A 20,936-nucleotide genomic window follows, 5' to 3' on the forward strand; every position below is an offset into this window, starting at 1 on the left:
TTATTGAAATCTGTTCAGTAAAACCATTGTACTGTACCCTGTAATAAACTAACTACTCTACTATTGCACTAGCCACTGGATTAGTGTATATTTGTAGTATTTGAATGGTGTTGCATTAGCGTATGAACATAAATAAAGTGTCGCAAGCTTTCCCAGATATGTGCTCAAGAAAACTACTACCTGTTTTTCTAAATACTAGACGTTTGGGTACTTTAAATTGAACCGCAAAAACGTCTTATATTAAGGAACAAAGGGTGTAGAGTTCACTCAAATTATCCCGGTAAAGCTAGTCACACCTTTGTTAAAATTAATGTTCATTATGTTATCGGAGGAGGTCTGTATGTTTGTCTCTAATGCCTGTCGACTACATACCTGACATCATGATGTAATGTTAAGTCATTTCCTTTTGTACAGTGCCACTGAATTGTCAAGGCGGTGATGGCATTTTATTTTAGTAGAACTGCACAAAATTTGCTTAAAAGAAGAGGAAAGGTCAGGAATGGCTCAGTTTTTCAGAAAAAACTATGTATGCCTTCCTGACATTAGTCGTTGTTGCTTTATTTATTCCTTCAAACAGGTGGTTAGAAACAGTCTTGCTACCTTTTCCCATTATGAAATTGGAATGCTTATATTTGTGAGTCTATGCTTCAACTAGTGCCACTTTTAGAGTAATCACACTTTCAATATCTATGCAAACAGGGATGCTCGATTTTAGTGGAACTGCACAAAAAGTCCAACTGGTTCAACATTAGGAGCATGTTTTTTTTCAAACCTTTATATCCAATTGGTGGCACTATGAGCTGTTCATTACGAAGGTACATGGTTTGCTACTATCTTGCTACTCTTTTTGTACTATCATTAGATAGTAATACTAGTGGTTTGCATGTGAATTTATTGGCAGGGTGGACCTACATTGGAGGTGCAGGACAGGATTCAATGATTGGATGCTCAATTTTGGTTGTATTGATTTCACCTCTTCCATCACTGCGAACATGGATATCCTTGGTCTGATGAAGAATAGGTGCTATATTTCTGCTCTGAACCAGCAAATCAATTCAGTATGAAATTGTCCAGGGCAAAACATAACTGTATCAGATTGTCCAGTGCAGAACATGACAGATGCTAAGCGGAAGAGACATGTTTAAACCAAAAATACAAGGTGTGGTATATGTTTACTAGTTGCTTGATATTTGTGCAGACAGAGATGTCTGCCCGTTGCTATTTGGCAAACAAACAAAGTGTCCGCAATTTTGGTTGAACTGCACAAGAGAATAGTATAGTCACTGCATGCAGTGCCATTTTAAAATAGACACAGAAAGATTGGATAGTCACTTCATGGACTGCAGAAAAGTAGTATTGTACTATTTATTGGCCAACACTAGGTGCTTCATTTCTTTGTTCTGATTATACAATGGGCATCATTTTGCCTAAGTTAAAGTTTGTATTTCGAAAATAGTCTCGCGGTGTGATCGAGAGAATACCAAATCATATTGCAGTGGATGTTCCTCCATCATGTGTGGTTCATTCTCATGGTTCCAGCTGTTGGTAAACCACTTACGTTTGCAAGAGGAATTGTAGACTTCACAAACAAATTTGTCTTTCAGTCTGTACTGAATGTTGGCCAAGAGAAGCATCCATGTTAGTAGGAAGAACACATGTTTTTTCTAGATCTCTGCTTTTGGAGCTACATATTTGTATATGATCTGTGAATCATTGAGATGCATTAACATGTTGATCTTATGTATGGGAATCGTACTAGTTAGTTTTAGTTGCGACGCGAGATCTGAAGTGGCTGATCTTTGCTTTTGGAGCTACATATTTGTATATGATCTGTGAATCATTGAGATGCATAAACAGTTACTTATTTCTGTTCGCTCAGTGTTTACAAGTTACTGATCGATCACTAGCTAGCCTACAAATGCGCTCCTAGCAGTTTTATTTGCGATGCAAGATGCAAAGTGGCAGTTTTTTGAATAAAAATGCCTACCTCTGAAGAAACTGACAGGCTACACTATCGATCCTACACGGATAAAAATGCCTACCTCTGAAGAAACTGACAAGCTACACTATCGATCCTACACGGATAAATAGCGGATCACGCACGTACTACCTCCTTTCCGGTTTGCAGGGCTCAATTCAAGAAACGACATACTCGATCCTACACGAATAAATAGCGGATCACGCACGTACTAGTACTCCCTCCGTTTTTATTTACTCTGCATATTAGAGTTGACTGAAGTCAAACTTCGTAAAGTTTGACCAAGTTTATAGAAAACAATATAGACATTTATCATAATAAATCTATACGGTGTGAAAGTACATTTAATAATAAATCTAATGTTGTTGATTTGTTATTGTATATCTTAATATTTTTGTATATAAACTTGGTCAAAGTTTGTAAAACTTCACTTTGACCAAAGCTAATATGCGAACTAAATAAAAACGGAGGGAGTACCTCCTTTCCGGTTTGCAGGGCTTAATTCAAACCTCTCATCAACCAAGGTACTCCCTCCGTCCGGGATTTATTAGTCCCGTGAGCAAAGTAGCAAGACCAAGGCATGCCAATAATTAACGGCATGCAGAAGTTTAAGCCTAATTAATTCCAGCAATTTAAGTGGCTGCATGCGTGCCCTCGGCTGCGACTCGTTGCATGCTGCTTCGCGTACTGCCTGCGAGCGATTCTATGTGCCTGCATGCAGCCGGCCGTAATTAAGGCAGCTAACTAATGTGAAAAAAGATATGCTTTAAATCAGTGGAATCATTATTGACAAGGAGGGAGATGATTGGAGTGCACTCGTTTGACCGCCATGCCGGCGTGCGACCCAGACGGGACGGGACGGCACACTCATCATTTCAGTTTCTCTAGTTTTCCACGGCAAGCTGGCGCGCTAAGCCATTATGCATTGAATTCGGATGACCGTCGCGCTACCTTCCGCCTATAAGTACTGTTTCCCGGCCTTCTTAGGTGCCACTGTGACCCAACTCGCCATATCCTCATAAGCCCCCACCGGCCCGACGTCGCTCGCCACGTCCGCCATGCCCCCGCCCATCCGCGGTAGGCGACGCCGAAGGCGGTCACCGCCGGAACTAGTGTTCGGGTTTTCACCGGAAGGCAGATGGAGGGAGGAGGCATTCTATCTGTCTTTAGATGGCAATGCAGAGATCGAGGAGTTGTTGGAGCGCGACCGCATGGCGGAGGAGCAGGAGTTGTTGGAGCGCGACCGCCTGGTGGAGGAGCGGCGTATCGCCGATTTGCGCCGCCAGCGGGACATGGAGCAGCAACGCACCGACGCTCTGAGTCGCGAGCAGAGCGCCCGCAACTGGGCCGACTACGTGGAGGCCAGTGCCCAGAAAATAGCCCTGGAGGCTGTCGGGCACGCACGCATTCGCGACGCAGATTTTTACTACCAGCTCGTCAAGTGGGTTTCCCGCTTGGAAGCCGAAGCTTCGGTGGACCATGCCGGCATGGAAAGGGCCAACACGCGCGAGCAACGCGCCCTATCGCACCTCTGGCAAGTCCGAGGCGAGGTGGAGGATGCCGGTGTCGGCGTTTAGCATGGACAGCAGATGGCGGCCGGCATCGTCTAGTTAGCTAAGAGTAGGTTAGTACTTGTACGCTACTAGAGTGTTAGTGGGAGTAGATAGTTAACTTGGCTATGATGGTTGTCAACGTGGAAGTTCAGTACTCTATATGTGGATCAGACCTGTTACTTTGGTCTGAATGTTGAACTTTCCGTTTGAACGTATGGAATGGGCTGTTATTTTTTTAAATGGGTTGTATTTGTCCTCCACGGTTTAGAGGCTGACTTGTGGGCCTAGCAAGTTGACGCGTACACAATCAGGAGATGATTGTACGTGGAGAGGATGGCAGCAGGGACCCGCCAAGGTCATGCCAGTACGCAAGCAAGTGCATCCTTATTTCAAGCCAATAAAAATGGCTCCTCCTAGTGGATTTCTGACATCTGGGTCCCATGCCATTGTCAACGTAGTCAATAAACGAGAGAATTGCACAACGAGCGGCTGACACCAGGGACCCAGCAGCTCGCCCAGTTATTTTTGTTTTGGGTTAATTTGATAAATGCCACTCCAAATCTGGTGTATCCGAGAAATTCCACTGCAATTTCCAAACTTTGAAAAATGCCATTTCATGCCATTTCTAGTGGCATTTTTCGAAGTCTGGAGTGGCGTTTTTCAAAGTTTGCAAACTACAGTGGTGTTTTTCAAAGTTTGCAAAAATTGCAGTGGCATTTTTCAAAGTTTGGAAATTGCAGTGACATTTTTATGAATTTCCATAATTGGAGTGACATTTATCTAATATGTTTTTGAGACAGAAGCAGGGTGTCAACTGGGCTGTGCGGAACACTCTGGCCTGTCTAGACAGTCTTTTCTTTTATGTTTACCACATACCAGCCCAGTAGTTTTTTTCTTTCAGAAAATGGCTAGCCCAGTTCTTTTGTGATTTATCAAGTAAGTCGCTTTATCAGGCCTGTTGGGCTGCAAATCTTTCAAGACGAGGAGAGCTTCATTCGGCTGGCCGAGAAAATGGCCTATCAGTAATGAGAAATGGGTTGTACATTTTTAAAACACATCAAACCGGCAATTATTTTCAAATATCTTTTTTCATTTCGAGATTTTAAATTGCATTGATTTTTATGCGTGGACAATTTATTGGATTTTATATTGATATACATTTATTTTTAAAATCAGTCTGAATGTGACTCGAAATTTCAGGATTAAAAACAGTTCAGACCGCATCGACTTATGCAAAGTTTCATATAATTTTTTAACCGTGGCCACAATATGGGCTGTAATGCTAACATAAAGAATATGGGCTCCAAAAAACCCGTAAGAATTAGCAAATGGGCTGTGAATTATTTGAAATAATGGCAGATGGGCTGTATGCTGTTTTTCACAGATTTGAGGCTTTCCACAGATGGCCTGTATACTGTTGGATGTCCATCCAACGGCCGTCGTGCTTCTTCAATCTCTACTCTTCCTGTTCCAGCCACTCAAACAAGCGTCGGCGGGACTGCCTGCTCCCTCCTCCCTGCGGCCGGTTGTGTTGCCGCGTAGGCCTCACCGCCCCACCGTACTCCCATCGCTGGCCTAGCCATCCCTCTACTCACCCACACCTGTTGTTATTCTCCAGCGATGGCAGACGAACCAGTAAACCCTTGTACAGTCGTACTCTTCCTAGGCCTCACCGTCGTCCACCGCCCTAGTGCTCTCGGCGTGGTGCACGCAAGGAAATGCCTCCTTATTACGCTCAAAATAATGATTTCCTCCACCTGACATCTGGGACCCACCGAAACAGCCTCTGTATTTCGCGAAAAAAATGTTACCGCCGCTGACAGCTTGGACCCACCAGCTATATCTTTGCACGCAAGGAAGTGCCTCCTTATTACGCACAAAAAAATGAATACTCCCCCTGCTAGCTGGGACCCAGTATAGTGGGCCTACTAAGTTGACGGGGATGAAGGGCTTTGTCAACTTAGTCAATATACACGATTCTAGCTTGACTGACCGTACGATGTCCATCCAACGGCCGTAGTGCTTCTTCAACCTCTGGTCTTCTTGCTCCAGCCGCCCAAAGCAGCGTCGGTCGTGTCGCCTGCTCCTGCCTCCCATGGCCGGCTGTGCTGCCGCGGAGGCCTCACCGCCCCCATACTACTCCCACCGCTGGCCAGGCCATCCCTCCACTCCACTCACCCACACCCCCTGTTATTCTGCGGCGACGGCAGCGCAGCCGAACCAGTGAACCCTCGTACTCCTCTCCGCGTGGGCATCCACTGCCGCGTCTTCCCCGGCTCCGCGTCGTCCCCTTCCTAGGCCTCGCCATCGTCCATCGCCATGGTGCTGTCAGCGCGGCGTGGTCAATGTGGTCAACGACCGAATTCCATCGGAAGAATACTGTACGTGGAGAGGCTGACAGCTGGGTCCACGGCAGCCGCAAGGAAGTGCCTCCTTATTACACGGAAAATAATTATTCCTCCACCTGACAGCAGGGACCCACCGGACGCCCACCAGTATATCGCGAAAAAAATGTTTGCCCCTGACTGCTGGGACCCACCCGACGGGCCACCATATTTCGCGAACAAACGTTCCCCCTGCTGTCAGCTCGGACCCATCGGAAGTGCCTCCTTATTATGCACAAAAAAATGAATACCCCCCTGCTAGCTGTGACCCACCTTGGTGGGAGGCTGACTTGTGGGCCTACTAAGTTGACGGGGACGGAGGGCTTTGTCAACTTAGTCAATATGCACGATTCTAGCTCCAGTGACCGTATGATGTCCATCCAACGGCCGTAGTGCTTCTTCAACCTCTGGTCTTCTTGCTCTAGCCGCCCAAACCAGCGCCGGTCGTGCCTCGTGTTCCTGCCTCCCGTGGCCGGCTGCGATGCGGTGGAGGCCTCACCGCCCCCTACTACTCCCACCGCTGGCCAGGCCATCCCTCTACTCACCCACACCCCCTGTTATTATGCGACGACGGCAGCCTCACACCGCAGGGAACCAGTGAACCCTCGTACTCCTCTACGCGTGGGCATCCACTGACGCGTCTTCCCCGGCTCCGCGTCGTCCCCTTCCTAGGCCTCGCCGTTGTCCACCGCCCTGGTGCTCTCGGCGCGGCATGGTCAACGTGGTCAAGGAACGGCTTCCATCGGACGTGGACTGTACGTGGAGAGGCTGACAGCTAGGTCCACGGCCGCAGCAAGGAAGTGCCTCCTTATTACATGCAAAATAATTATTCCTCCACCTGATAGCGGGGACTCACCGGACGGGCCACTGTATTTCGCCCCCCTAACTGCTGGGACCCACCAGCTACATCTTCGCACGCAAGAAAGTGCCTGATAGTCGGGACCCACCTGGTCGAAGCGTACGTAGCGTTGTCATTCTGGTCGCGAGCGTGTACGTACATATATACCGGTGGATGTAGAGGCGCGCACCTGTCGTAGTAGAGGCGGCCAGGGTGCAAGAAAGAAAATACGGCCATGTATGTGTACATACGGGTGGGGTCTCGAACGCCTACTCGCGCATACGTACGGTGAGGGCTCGTTGACATGGCTGGGTTGGAACGGAGAAACAACGTCGTCGTCGTGTTCATGGGGAGGCAATGAAATGCGTCGTGTTCATGGGGAGGCAACGGAATGCGTCGTGTTCATGGGGAGGCAACGGAACGCGTGGGAGCCAACCGGCTGGGTCGGAACAAAATGCGTGGTCATGTTCATCGGGAGGGCTTGGACGGAATAGGCGATGGAAACAAGGCCTGGCGTACCGCACAACGGAGGAAACGGACCTCCTATGTTCGGAACGGGGTCCTGTTGATCGGGAGGGGTCTGGCGTACCGCAAAACGGAGGAAACGGACCTTCTACGGTCGAAACGGGGGTCCTGTTCATCGGGAGGGGTGTGGCGTACCGCAAAACGGACGAAACGGACTTGTGTTGGAGCGCTACGGTCGAAACGTGGGTCCTGTTCATCGGGAGGGGTGTGGCATACCGCAAAACGGGACTCCATGGGATACTGTTCATCTCCACCGTCGACCCCCTCCAGCCTCCACGAGCTACTGTTCATCCACCGTCGACCTCCTCCAGCCTCCACCTGTGACTATTCATCCACGGGCTCCTGTTCATCCAGCCTCCACCGCACGCTACTCCACCGGCTACTATTCAACCAGCCCTCTCCACGGGCTCCTGTTCAACCACCCCTCCACGGGCTACTATTCATCCTGCCCTCCACCGTCTACTGTTCATCCTGCCCTCCACGGGGTGGTCCTGTTCATCCAGCCCTCCACGGGGTCCTGTTCATCCAGCCCCAACCGGCTCAATCGATCGGGGTCCTGTTCATCCAGAGGCAACACCACGGGGTCCTGTTCATCCACACCCACCGGGAACTGTTCATCCAACCCCTCTCCCCCCCAGCAACGCTCACTGTTCATCCAGAGGGCAGCATCGATCGGCTTCAGTTAGCAGCAGTAGCGAAGGAATCGCTCGATCGGGTTCAGTTAACAACCATCGATCGATCGCTCGGGTTCAGTAATGCGTAGCCTGCAGTGCAATCGCTCGGGTTTAGTTAGAGCCCAATGCCTCGCTCGGGTTCAGTTAGAGCCAACGCCTCGCACACACGCGCGTACATGTATGAGAGAAACGCGCATCGCTCGGCCCCCGACCTCCCACCGTAACCGGGAACTCCACGAAATTTTCCTCGCCCTCGCTTCTACCACGGTTTTTTCCGTCATGGATGGCCCAAAGAATGTCATGCAGCTGCGTCTCCGGCCCGCCCAGGATGAAAAGCCCATTTTCTGTCATGATTTTTGTCATAAAAGTAGGAGCCCACCACATCTATGATGATACCGGGTTTTGTCACAATTATCGTCATAGAAGTGTCATATGTATGACATAAATTTTTTTCGTTCAGCCCAAAATGTCACAGATGTGTCTTTTTTTGTAGTGTTGGGTGTGTCCACCATGTATATATCATATGATGAGGTGGCTGTCCAGTGCCCTGTGGGCAGTGGTTCCTGTTCGTCTCCCGCATCGTCGTCCATACCGTCGATGTCTTCGGAGTCGAAGTCGAGCGTGTCGGTCAAATCGTCGACAGTGGCTACTAAGTGGGTGGTGGGTGGGCGGCGAATTTCTTCGTCATCCGCATCCCAATCCTGCCGGACATAGTTCGGCCAGGACTCTCCTGACAAGGAGAGAGACCTTAATGAGTTCAGTATGTCGCCGAAGGGCGAGTGCTGAAAGATATCCGCGGAGGTGAACTCCATGATTGGCGCCCAGTCGGATTCGATAGGCACGGGCGCATGCGGTTTGGAGTCCGTGGCCAGGGAAGAATCCGGCAGTTCGGCGTCACGGCTCCCGTGAAGGGTAAGGTCGATACTCGGCTCGATCACCGCTGAGGATACGGCCTCCATGGCGGGGTCTATCCACCCGTCCATGGGTGGCGCAATTGGCTCCGAATTAAGGGTCGGAGCAGTTGCCGGTGCGGTCTCCTGAACACTGTCCGATGGTAGAGCTAAATCATGCTCATCGTGACCGTGCGGCGCACTCGGCAGGGGCTCGAATCCGTCGAAGATCAAGTCTCCGTGGATGTCGGCCGTGTAGTTTAAGCTTCCAAACCTGACCTGGTGGCCAGGGGCGTAACTCTCGATCTGCTCCAGATGGCCAAGCGAGTTGGCCCGTAGTGCGAAGCCGCCGAATACAAAGATCTGTTTGGGGAGAAAAGTCTCACCCTGGACTGCATCGCTATTGATGATCGAAGGAGCCATCAAGCCTAACGATGACGACACAGAGGAACTCTCAATGAAAGCACCAATGTCGGTGTCAAAACCGGCGGATCTCGGGTAGGGGGTCCCGAACTGTGCGTCTAAGGCGGATGGTAACAGGAGACAAGGGACACGATGTTTACCCAAGTTCAGGCCCTCTTGATGGAGGTAAAACCCTACGTCCTGCTTGATTATTCTTGATGATATGAGTGTTACAAGAGTTGATCTACCATGAGATCTGAGAGGCTAAACCCTAGAAGCTAGCCTATGGTATGATTGTATGTTGTCCTACGGACTAAAACCCTCCGGTTTATATAGACACTGGAGGGGGCTAGGGTTACACGGAGTCGGTTACAAGGAAGGAGATCTACATATCCGTATTGCCAAGCTTGCCGTCCATGACAAGGAGAGTCCCATCAGGACACGAGACGAAGTCTTCAATCTTGTATCTTCATAGTCCAACAGTCCGGCCAAAGGATATAGTCCGGCTATCCAGATACCCCCTAATCCAGGACTCCCTCAGTGAGCCCCACAATTTTTCATGAAGACGAGTGTTTGCTAAGCCAAGGACCTACCATTTGCATTTTAGTATCCAAAATCACATTGAGTCCATATTCATGCCAATACTATCAAAAGGGGAATGAGGTTGCTAAGCTAAGTTTCTTTCTCTTTGTGCTTAAAGATCAAACTCCAATGCCATGCGACAGGCGTGGTGAGCAATCTTCATCATTCAAAAAAAAATCAAAGTCCAATGCCCTCAAAGTACTTTTATTTGTCCACTATATCTACCTACACTTTCATATTGTGGAGTTGTCCAACTCTTCTAGTTGGAACCGCCGAGTCATTCTCCCAGATAGCAGTTGCAAACCCTAATTGTTCGGAGCTACCAAGCATTCCACTCGGAATCTTCAAGCTATTTTAGAGTGTGGGTGATGGCGGTCGGTGCAGTAGTCCACTTGGAGCCTCCGAACGCTATCTGGTCGAACCATGCAAGCTGTTTGAAAGTTGCCACCTTTAGTATTGTTCGATGCTTCCAAGTTTATCATTCCAGAGCCTTCGAGCTATGTTAAAGTGTGTGTAACGGTCATATTTTTGTTTCATAAATACCCCCACCCATTCCATTAGTTCACTGAAAGCAAACTCCATTCATATCATTTTTTAGAGAGAACTCCACCTTTTTGTGCTGATTTCAAAGGTCTTTCACTAAAACCATCAAGCCAAGTCTTTGAGATCTCATCACCTCTTTGCTTTTCCCTCCCGCTTCTCCAATCAATAAGCTATATGAAAGGATCAAAGATGTAGATTAGAGGGGGGATGAATAGGATACTACAATTTTTTAAACTTATTTAACAAAGTTAGGGAATGTGCGGATAAAGTAAGTTCTCTAGATATGCAATCTACGGTAAGAACAACTTATATGGCAAACAAGATAGAACCAAGGTAAGCAAGATTAGCATGCTAACAAAGCTAGCGAGCAGAAAGTAAAGGTACGGTAAAGGATAAACCACACAAGTTGGGGATGTGGATGTATCCCAAACTTCACTCTTTGGGGAGTGATAATCTCCGCTGGATAGGTGCTGAAGCCAAAGCTATAGAATTTCACCAAGTGGATCACCTAGTACCCCTTTGAGTCACCCCCAATGGATGAGACTCATGCCATGCTACTTGTGAGCGGCGTTGAGATTTTCCTCGAAGAGGAAGGGTTAAGCAATATAGTAGGGGATAGTATTCCCCTAAGTGAGAACCAAAGTTATTATTGAACAAATAGGAGAACGACGCAAATGCCTAGTGAACAATACCTGCACATACAAGAGCAAATACTTGCACCCAACACGGGCAAGAGGGTTGTCAATCCCCTCAAACTCGCTACTTGCAAGGATTAAATCTGATAGTTGAAACAAAGGAAAAACTAGAAAATTTAAGCACTCATTGATTCACAAGATTCCAAAATACAGGAATGGAAAAAAATATAGTAATATGATAAGATTGCACGTGCAAAATGGAGGATATAAAAATATATGTACTTGGAGGGTGTTTGATTTAAAAGAATAGAGAAGTCACAAGAATCATAAGAACCATAGTAAGGTTAATGCAAAGTTAAGATTAAGTCAATATTGTGCTACTTTGTCTTGTTATTTGTGCATATGAATGTAAAAAGAAGGTTTGAATTGCTTTGTTTCTCTTTTGAAATTCAAACCAAAGAAAAAAAATCCATGTTTCTTTTGAATCAAAAAGATGAATAGTGTCCACATAGAAAAACAGTTCATATTCCAATGGTTTCTCCCTATTGTTAGGTTCTACCTAACATTCAAACAACCATTTTAGAGTTTTTACGTGGTTTTGACACCTTTTGTTGATATAAAAGGAGGTATACGACCTCTCTAACTATACGACATCAAAACTTCGAGCATGCACACAACCAAATTATTATTTAAAAACCGAAATGATCAACGACATACAACAATGACCTTTGGCTCCGGCCATCGCAATCGAAAGCAGCCGCATACCCTCATGAACCCTTCATCGTCTCATGGTCCAGACATGAGTAATGTCACGCGACTAATAACCATGACATTTCAATTTCATTTTTTGAGCACACACACACACACATTTCAGTTCAGTTCTAGCAGCGACAAGTTCTTTTTTAGCAAAAACAGCGACAAGTAATATGAATCGGATGACAATACTTTTTTGAGTCGTTTAGTTGCTATGCATGTCAAACTGGGCCTGAGCTACCAAACTTCGGGTCCAAGGCCACTTGTCTCGGAAGAAAAGCCAGATGCCGACTCAGGAAAAAAAAGATGCCGAGTCGGAGTTTTTAACCGCATTCAGTGTAACGTCTCCGGCCGTCTCTCTCCCATCCCACGCAGGCTCGCTGCAGCCTCTGCAGCCACTCAAAATCGCCCTGCTTTCTCGCACCCAATTTGAAGCTTCTACATGGAACACCTCAACCTAGGGCTCGCAGCAGCAGGAGAAGAAGACAAGCCGCGGTAGCCATCGAGATCAGCCGGGAGAGAAAAATCAAGGGGCTACGAACGAGAGCAGGAAGCCATGGCCTTCCTCCTCCCCAAGCTCACCACGCCGCCCTGCAGATCGCCGCCGCCCAAAATCGGCCTGCCGAGCCACGGCGCCGGCGGCAGGCTCCACTGCTCCGGCCCGGCGCAGGCCGCCGCGCCGGCCCACCTCAACCTCCCGCTCCTCCTCAGCGCCTCGCAGCAAGAGGCCCCCGCGGCCAAGTCCGCGGAGACCAGGAACCGGGCTGCGAGCGGCGGCGGCGGCGGCGGCGGGGACCCGCGAAGGTCGGATTTTTACCTCAACCTTGGGGCGGCGGTGCGCGCGCTGCGGGACGACCTGCCGGCCGTGTTTCTCCGGGAGCCCAACTACGACATCTACCGGTGAGCAGGCCTTCCCTATTCCCGCGTGACTATTTTTGTTCCTTTTTTTCTTTCAATAATATTAGTGGTGTGTTTTGTCTGATTAGTTATCTAAAAAGCTCGTTGGTAATTAGTCATGGAAACATCTTACATCCAAATCGTAGCTCGGCAGTTCCAGGAATCAAAGCAGAAACTTGAACTGAAATTGTGATGTGCAGCTAGTACCAATTTCAGTGCTCATAAAATGGCTATTCGCGCAATAATTAATAGAGCTTGCCACTCATACGAGTTATGATTCAGAATCCTGGATGTGATAGGCATTTGTTCTGTCATCCCACCATTAGCCCTTTATTAACTGCTAATATGTTGTATTCATGATTGGAATAGAATCAATTGATGAACTGGCTTAACAAATTTACAAGAGGTTAAGGCCACTAGAGGGCAGTGACACTGACAGTCCATCATCAGCAATTGCAACAGTATGTGTTGTCCTAGTATTAATACGAATAAGTAAATAACCGAGTATGATTCTGGTTATGCCTGACACTGACAGGAATGCTAACTGCATATATTTCATTTCTTGCAAACTTCTATTCGTTGTAGATGCACTGTAGGCACACTCTTATAAAATGGAGACTATAAACATTCTTTACGTCGCATTGCAGCGAAGACATCACATTTGTTGATCCGTTGAACACTTTCCATGGGATCGACAACTACAAAACAATCTTCTGGGCTCTCAGATTCCACGGTCGTCTACTATTCAGTGAAATTGGGCTTGATGTGTCACGCATTTGGCAACTAACAGAAACCTCGATAGTTGTCCGGTGGGAACTGTGGGGCACACCCCGTGTCCCGTGGGAATCATATGGCTGCTTCAGTGGCACATCCAGGTACAAAGTCGACAGGAACGGGAAAATTTACGAGCATAAAGTCGACAACTTGGCATTGGACTTCCCCCGGCCGGCTGTCAAAGTGGGCAGCATTACTAACTTAGTAGTTGCTGCATACCCACCGAGCCCCAATCCAACTTTCTGGGATGTGGTTGGCACGGGCGATGGATGCTCATGGACAAAGCTTTACCAAGCGGTGCTGGAGACAGTAGAGCGGGAAGGTGACATTCCCGCGGGCGTTTGCATGGAAGGTCTACTCACTTGTTCATAGATGGAATCAACTTCAGGACTAGCTGCTTCGGTAGTGAGTTTTGCTAGAAACAAATGTATAGAATGTGGGTACATATTAACCACATCACTGTCAGTTCTCTGTTTGTATAATGTAGCTCAGCACTAGAAAAACTTTAGATCAAATACATGGTAGATGACTATACCTCATCATCCTTGTTGTGTATTTTAGGATATTACTGCCACTTGCTTGCATCTTATGAGATATGAATACAAAAGTTGTAGATTTTCTCATGGGTTAGGAAAACTCTGCTCCCTAAATTATTTAAGAAAAATGGACGATCTCGAAGAACATTTGTGATGTAATATTCATTTTCCTTTGCAATTTTTTCTCTGCTTGCTTAGGGAGCTGGGCCATTTGAATTATGAAGTATTGTTAACACCCATGAACTGTAGATAGACCCTATGTGAGATGCCATTAACTGAGAGTTGTGTCAATCTTCTTTCTCAGAATTTATCTTGACCATGCGGAGTTCACATGGTCTGTCATAGGGCCTAGTTAAACATTCAAAACTTTGACTACCAGTATATATTTTCAAATATTCAGACTGGAAACTTGGAGAGTCATGTGTCAATTTTCTAGAAAAAGAAACTTGTGTTCAAAACAAATTGGGTTTGTAAATATTCCCTCCGTTCACAAATACAAGATGTTCTAACTTTTTTGTGAACCGGGTTTATATACACACGTTTTAGTGTGTTTGTTCACACATTTCAGTCCGTATGTAGTCCATATTGAAATATCCAAAACATCTTATATTTGTGAACGGAGGGAGTATACTGTAAGAATGGTTAGTGGTAAAATTAATGTTTTGCAAACTGTATTGATGTCCAAAACCAAAACTTTTCTAGTTGTAGGGGGCAGAAGATATGTGCGAGTTTATTGATGTTTTTCCCCCTTCGTTTGACCTTTTATCAGCACAGCCATTTCGCCTGTCCTTCACTGCTATAACCTTCTTATAATCCTTGTGCCATCTCGAATGTACATTTGTATGCTTGCAGGCCGCTCTTCATATAAACTAAGTATTCACCAAGAAAAGGACATATTACTTGGTTTGAAGTGATCAATAAAGAACCATCCTAATGGCCGGCCGGCTCGCCGACTACTTCCGTATAGGTTTTTATTCTGTGGTGCAGCAAAGCACTAGCCAGACCCAAGCCATCATGAAGCACCTCCTACTCTCTTGCACCTGTCTCCTACTCTGTGCTGTAGTCACACCGGTGACTGCCGACATTCTGCGTGAAGCTGAAGCTCTTCTGAGTTGGAAGGCTAGCTTGGACGGCGCCGACGAGTCCCTAAGCTCATGGTCATTGGCCAACTCCAGCGGCGTCTGCCACTGGATGCACATCAGTTGCAACTCTGCCAGGAGCACCATCGTCAACCTCAACATCAGCGGTGCGAGTCTGAATGGCACACTTGACAAGTTCGACTTCTCGGCTTTCCCCAACCTGAACAAGCTCATCCTATTTCAGAACGGTCTGCATGGCAACATTCCAGAAGGGATCGGCGACCTGACAAGCCTGGCGCGGTTGCGGATCAGCAGCAACTGGTATGTAACTGGTACAATTCCCCGTGGCATTGGCCGGCTGAAGCAGCTCACTGAACTGCAACTGGGAGGTTTGGGTCTTGATGGTGCGACGCTACCTGAAGAGATTGGTAACTTGACAAGCTTGACGAAGATTGCGCTCTACTCAATCAATTTGACTGGATCAATCCCGTTAACATTCGGGAGACTGAAGAAGCTCCGGTTGCTGAACCTGAGAAACAACAGTCTGACAGGGCGCATCCCGCTGGAGATTGGTAACATGACAGAATTACATCGCATGGACCTGACGCGGAACTATTTACATGGCCAGATACCAGGTACATTCTCTCGTTTGGTAAAGCTAAATGGCTTGTTGCTGTCAGAAAATCAGCTCGGAGGCGACGTCATCCTTGAGCTAGGGAATAGCAGCAGGCTGTCTTATATCAACATCGCAAAAAATAGCTTCTCTGGGGTCTTCCCGCCGTCCATTTGCGCGGGAGGGGCACTGGTTACGGTCCTTGCTGCATACAATGGATTTACAAGCCTTCGCAGCCTGACCTTTCAGAACTGCACGACCCTGGAGCACATTGACTTCACAGAAAACAAAATTGTTGCAGACCTAATGGCTTGTTTTGGCAAGCCTCCAGAACAACTTCGAGGGTTAACTGTCAGTAATAACCATCTGTATGGCACACTTCTGACAGATGATGGTGAGGTATTCCTCTGCAACTCTACTAGGTTATCACTTCTGGACCTATCAAATAATGCCTTAAATGGAGACCTCTCCAACTCCAAGTGTTTATGGAACATGCGGCATTTGGAATTCATGGATTTGTCCAGTAACTCGCTCAGTGGTGTAGTTCCGTTCTTGGCGACGCCTAACCGGAATCTTCAGTCTCTACACCTAGCGAATAACCATTTCAGTGGAGCCTTTCCTTTGGTTCTTAAGAAAAGCAAGAGACTTATCACTCTAGATCTGGGAGGCAATAATTTCTCAGGTGGAATACCTTCTTGGATAAGCAAGAGCTTGCCTGAACTAAGATTTCTTTTACTGTCATCAAACATGTTTGATGGCATCATACCATCACAGATATTACAATTTCGTCAACTCCAGATATTGGACCTGTCAAAAAACAAGTTCACTGGACGGATTCCATCCAATTTTGGTAACTTTACTGGCATGATCCAAGAACAGAAAAATGGGAACGGCACATACTGCTACCTGCCAGCAGAGCAGCTTCGTATAGTCCTGAAGAATGAGGGTTATCTTTACAACTTCACGATATCGTTCATAGTGGGTATGGACTTATCTAGCAACTTCCTTTCACAAGAGATCCCAAAAGGGCTCACATCACTTGTTGGACTCAGGTACCTAAACTTGTCAAGAAACCATCTCTCAGGTGGTATTCCTGGAGACGTTGGCAATCTGGCATTGCTAGAATCCTTGGACCTTTCAGAAAACCAACTCTCAGGGGAAATTCCTCCAAGCCTTGCAGATTTGAAGGCCCTCGGCACTCTGAACCTCTCGACCAACGGTTTATCGGGGAGGATACCTACAGGCAGCCAGCTGCAGACATTCCCAGATCCTTCAATATACAGCAATAATCCAGGGCTGTGCGGTTTCCCGCTGCAGGACTGTGTAAACCCATCTGCATCAAACCAAAATCAAATGAGCCAGGACGAAGATATGGAGACACTCTGGTTGTACTGCTTTGTGGTAGCAGGAGTCATCTTTGGGTTTTGGCTATACTGGGGCGTGCTCTTTTGCAACACGACATGGAGATGTGCATTCTATCAATATGTCGACAACATGCAAGACAAGGTAATTGCCAAGAAAATAGCTGCATATCGCACCTCCAAGCTAAGGCATGAACGAGGACGTGCATCACAAATTTCTTAAGTCGGTCATTGCCTGTTATATTTTCCCTTAATGATCTACATTTCTTAGGTTGTAATTTCTTACATGACCGAGTGGCACATCTCAAGTTGAAAGTTGTGCAAAAAAATTGTATGTAACTTTAGGCTTCAGAATGTGGGCAGTTGCACATTTCTTAACCTAAAGCTGTGCACAGTTTCTAAAATGTGCAACTACCTGTTACCATTGGGTCAAGATTGTAACCGTCCACTTGGATTTACAAATTGTTGCAGAAATTTGCAAATTGTCTGTAATATTTGCCCCTTACTCTCTGAAGAAAACTTATTAAACTACAGTCGAACTGTTAGGACTTATAAGCTTCAGTAGGAATGTTAGTGTAGTTTAATAAGCTATTCCAAATGTCAGCATCACAAAAATTGCAAACACAAAAGCTTGTTTGCGGCAGTGAAGAAATTTGTTTAGAGATTTTGAATGCTTGCACCTGAATCCATTGAATTTGCCTCTGAAAAGTGATTTTTGTTTTCACTTTCACCAAAAAAAAAGAACAAGCAGAGCATTCATGAACCCTGGTCCCATCATGGTTGGTTGAACCTACGTCTCATTTGAAGGATAGCATTATTGTATTGTCGATAAATATGTCTGGTTTTCGCAGCAGATTTTTTTCTTGAACTTTATTCAATCATGCATTGTAGTACAATGGATTGCTACCCTTAAGAAAAGGAGGTAGGTTCCCATTATTCCTAAACTATGGCCTAAGTTTCATATTTGTCCATGGATTCCAAAACTAACTAGAAGGACACCCTCAACTTCCAAAATCGGTCTGTTTTATCCCCCTCTACCCCTAGCTGGAAATGGGGTGGTTTTGGTTGGTGTGGCACCTAACTGTCATTTTTTGTGTGCTAGTATCATGTCCAAGTGGACAAAAGTCATTGAGTCAGAATTTCAGAAATCATACAACAAGATCATATAAAATATGAGAAATCAAAGAGAACTTCTAAAATAAGATAATCATGTTAATGTAAAAAAGGGTTGAGGGTTTGAAAGATCAGGAAAACAAGAAATCATTACATAATAATAAAAATAATGAAAACAAAATGTTAAAATTGAAGGAATACAGTGGCACAATTGAGATAGCTCATATTTTTTAATATTCCCTCTTTGACTAGAAAATTTTAGAGAAGTGTAAATGCTGTCAAATTTAGAAGGTCAATTTCAGATCTGTCTCGATATTTCATAAATATTTTACAGGATTTATTTATTCATTTGTACCTTGTCGTTTCCCCACATTTGTGAAGATTACTAAGTTTCTCGGTAATTTAATTTTCTTGCCACAATTTTCAGGTTATGCCCCATTTTCTCTTAAGGTTTTCTTCTTGTATTTAAATATCTCGGATTTCCTTTATGTAATAAGATCAAGTAGAATATCCTGATTTATTTTCAAACAATTTTTTTTACGATGCTAACTCCATGCGTGACCGCAAAAAATCGTCCGTTTTTTGTGGAGGGGGGAGGATAAAGTTAACAGTTCTGATACTTCATGGTGACTTTTTAACTCGTTCTGAAGTTTAGGGTGTAGCATGCACTTATCTCCTAACAAATCCATGATGATTTGTTGGTTCTTTTAGTATCAATTTTTGACCTAATATCCAATCACCAGTAGGAACCATGCACAATTTCTAGGTCGACTGGGAAAAAATTCTAGTGGCTGGACTTGTGAATTGCATGTTATATAAGCTGCAACTGAATTATGTAGACTTCAGACTTCAGACTTCAAACAATTACGTAGATGTAGCATCGCTGCCCTCCACACGCGCGCGCGTGCGCACACACACACAAAATGCAGTGAAACTTAACAGCCAAAGCATCCTTACAGATGAAGCTATTGGCAAAGACTTGCAAAGTTCATCTTTACAGCGGAATCGTTTTTAAAGAGGAATCCTTCAATCATTAAACTGAATATTTGTACAGTAGTAATAGTACGATTGTACTAGTGGACTCTTGAGAAGAACAATGGTGGATCAGCGAGCCATCCAGCTAAAGAGATGCCATAATTCACATGGCCAGGGACCAATCGACGTCCTTCCCACTGCTCCACGCTGTAGTGCACCGAAAGAACAAAACTGGCACATGCATTTGTTTAGCCTTTTGGGGAGGCTGGAAAATATAAATTGTACAGAGATTTTCCTTTAGCAATAAACAACTCAGTAGGAACCGGCGAAATCCTCTAGACAGAAGTGAGACCTTATGTTTCAGTTCCAAACTTTGAATAGCGACGCGTATTTGGCGATCTATAGGACAGAAGTTGGTGGTGATGTGTAAACACAAAAGATTTAACAAGAGGAACTGGTGAGCTACTTCTGTGTTAAGATACCAACACAAGTAGTGGCCGATTTCCTTTATTTGACGATGGCAAGAAGATCAAGAAAGATAATCTGGCAACCAGCCCACATACATCACCATGTCCAAACATGCATCAAGAGAGGCTCAAGAGGTAATATTCCCCTGACTGTTTTATACAATAGTTGTTTCCTTAACATTTCAGAACAACTAGAAGCTAAAGTAAAAGCGCAATTTGCCATGCTAAAAATGGTGGGAATTGAGCATAAAACGATCTTGTTTCCTTTGGTTGTTCAGACAATGAGTTGAGTGAAGTTGAAGCATGCACCAACCATTTCGAGATGACAGATCGTTGACGAATGACAACGAACAAGAAAAATACAGAACTGGTAAACTGGCTATGTCTTGTCTGTTATGCTTGTTGACATTTTGATCGAGGACAAAATGAATGCTAACACAAAATCCGCAAACAATGATAATCAAGAAGGTGATAACCTACCTACATCTGCATGCACGCGTAGTTGGATCACGCATGAAGAAGACAGGAGATGGCCGGTGCCGACAGACTGAAAATTAGCCAGGAAACTTCTATTTCAAAGAATGAACCAGAAAAGCTGGTGAGCTACCTGCATCGCTTTAGAAACACTTGCCGACAACTGAATACAATGGTGCATTTGACATTGTTCAAATTTTCTAATAATCCCTCTTTGGAGTAGAATATTTTAGTAAAATCTAAATGCCGTCAACTTTAAAACATCAATTTCAAATGCGTCTATTTCATAAATATTTGACTGATTATTTTATTCTTTTGTACCTATTTTATCATTCTCGCAATTATTTTTTAAGATTGCGAAATTTATCGATTTTGTTTCTTCCACAATTTTTACATTATGTCCCATTTTATCTATATATATTTTGTACTTTTGCTAAAGATTTCAGATTTCCTTAATTTAGTAAGATTTAATATATTTTCATGATTTATTTTCAAACAAACTTTTCTACGATGCTAACTCAACGTTGTGTATCCATGTGGACAATAATAACCCATAAAAAAAGTTGGACACGTGCCCCGTTAGTCAAAGCCACCCCTTTTTGGGTAGTGGGGGAGAGGATAAAATTAACCGTTATAATAGTTCATGGGTGACTTTTAACTCTGATGTTTAGGTATATCATGCACTTATCCCTGACAGAGAAGCACCACATCCATTGGTTTGTTGGTTCTTTTAGTATCAATTGTTGACTTGATACCCATTCATCAGGTGCTTGGCTTTGCAGGGTTAGCTCACCAATAGCAAAACCAATGCGCAGTTTCTAGGTGTATTGGGAAGGAAATCTAGTGGTTGGGATTTGGTGAATTGCCTGTCATGTAAACTGAAACTGAAT

At 45.3% G+C, this 20,936-nt stretch overlaps 1 protein-coding gene across 1 annotated transcript; it reads left to right on the forward strand.

Moving 5' to 3' along the window:
• The first annotated feature begins 12,126 nt into the window (after positions 1–12,126).
• On the forward strand, positions 12,127–17,425 carry LOC119356213 (probable leucine-rich repeat receptor-like protein kinase At1g35710). Its single transcript, XM_037623141.1, has 3 exons — positions 12,127–12,657; positions 13,302–13,780; positions 15,061–17,425. Exons 1-3 carry the CDS (start codon positions 12,314–12,316, stop codon positions 17,238–17,240), a joined length of 3,003 nt encoding a protein of 1,000 aa, XP_037479038.1. The 5' UTR covers positions 12,127–12,313; the 3' UTR covers positions 17,241–17,425.
• Positions 17,426–20,936: the final 3,511 nt, after the last annotated feature.

This window comes from Triticum dicoccoides, chromosome 2A, assembly GCF_002162155.2.
Source record: "Triticum dicoccoides isolate Atlit2015 ecotype Zavitan chromosome 2A, WEW_v2.0, whole genome shotgun sequence".
Lineage (NCBI taxonomy): Eukaryota > Viridiplantae > Streptophyta > Magnoliopsida > Poales > Poaceae > Triticum > Triticum dicoccoides.

What these genes read in the sequence shown, in the direction of transcription:
- LOC119356213 (XM_037623141.1), top strand. Translation starts at nt 12,314, where the DNA reads ATGGCCTTCCTCCTCCCCAAGCTCACCACGCCGCCCTGCAGATCGCCG. An exon ending in CCCAACTACGACATCTACCG is followed by an intron (nt 12,658 to 13,301) that starts GTGAGCAGGCCT and finishes GTCGCATTGCAG; the next exon opens with CGAAGACATCACATTTGTTG. An exon ending in CGCGGGCGTTTGCATGGAAG is followed by an intron (nt 13,781 to 15,060) that starts GTCTACTCACTT and finishes TTCTGCGTGAAG; the next exon opens with CTGAAGCTCTTCTGAGTTGG.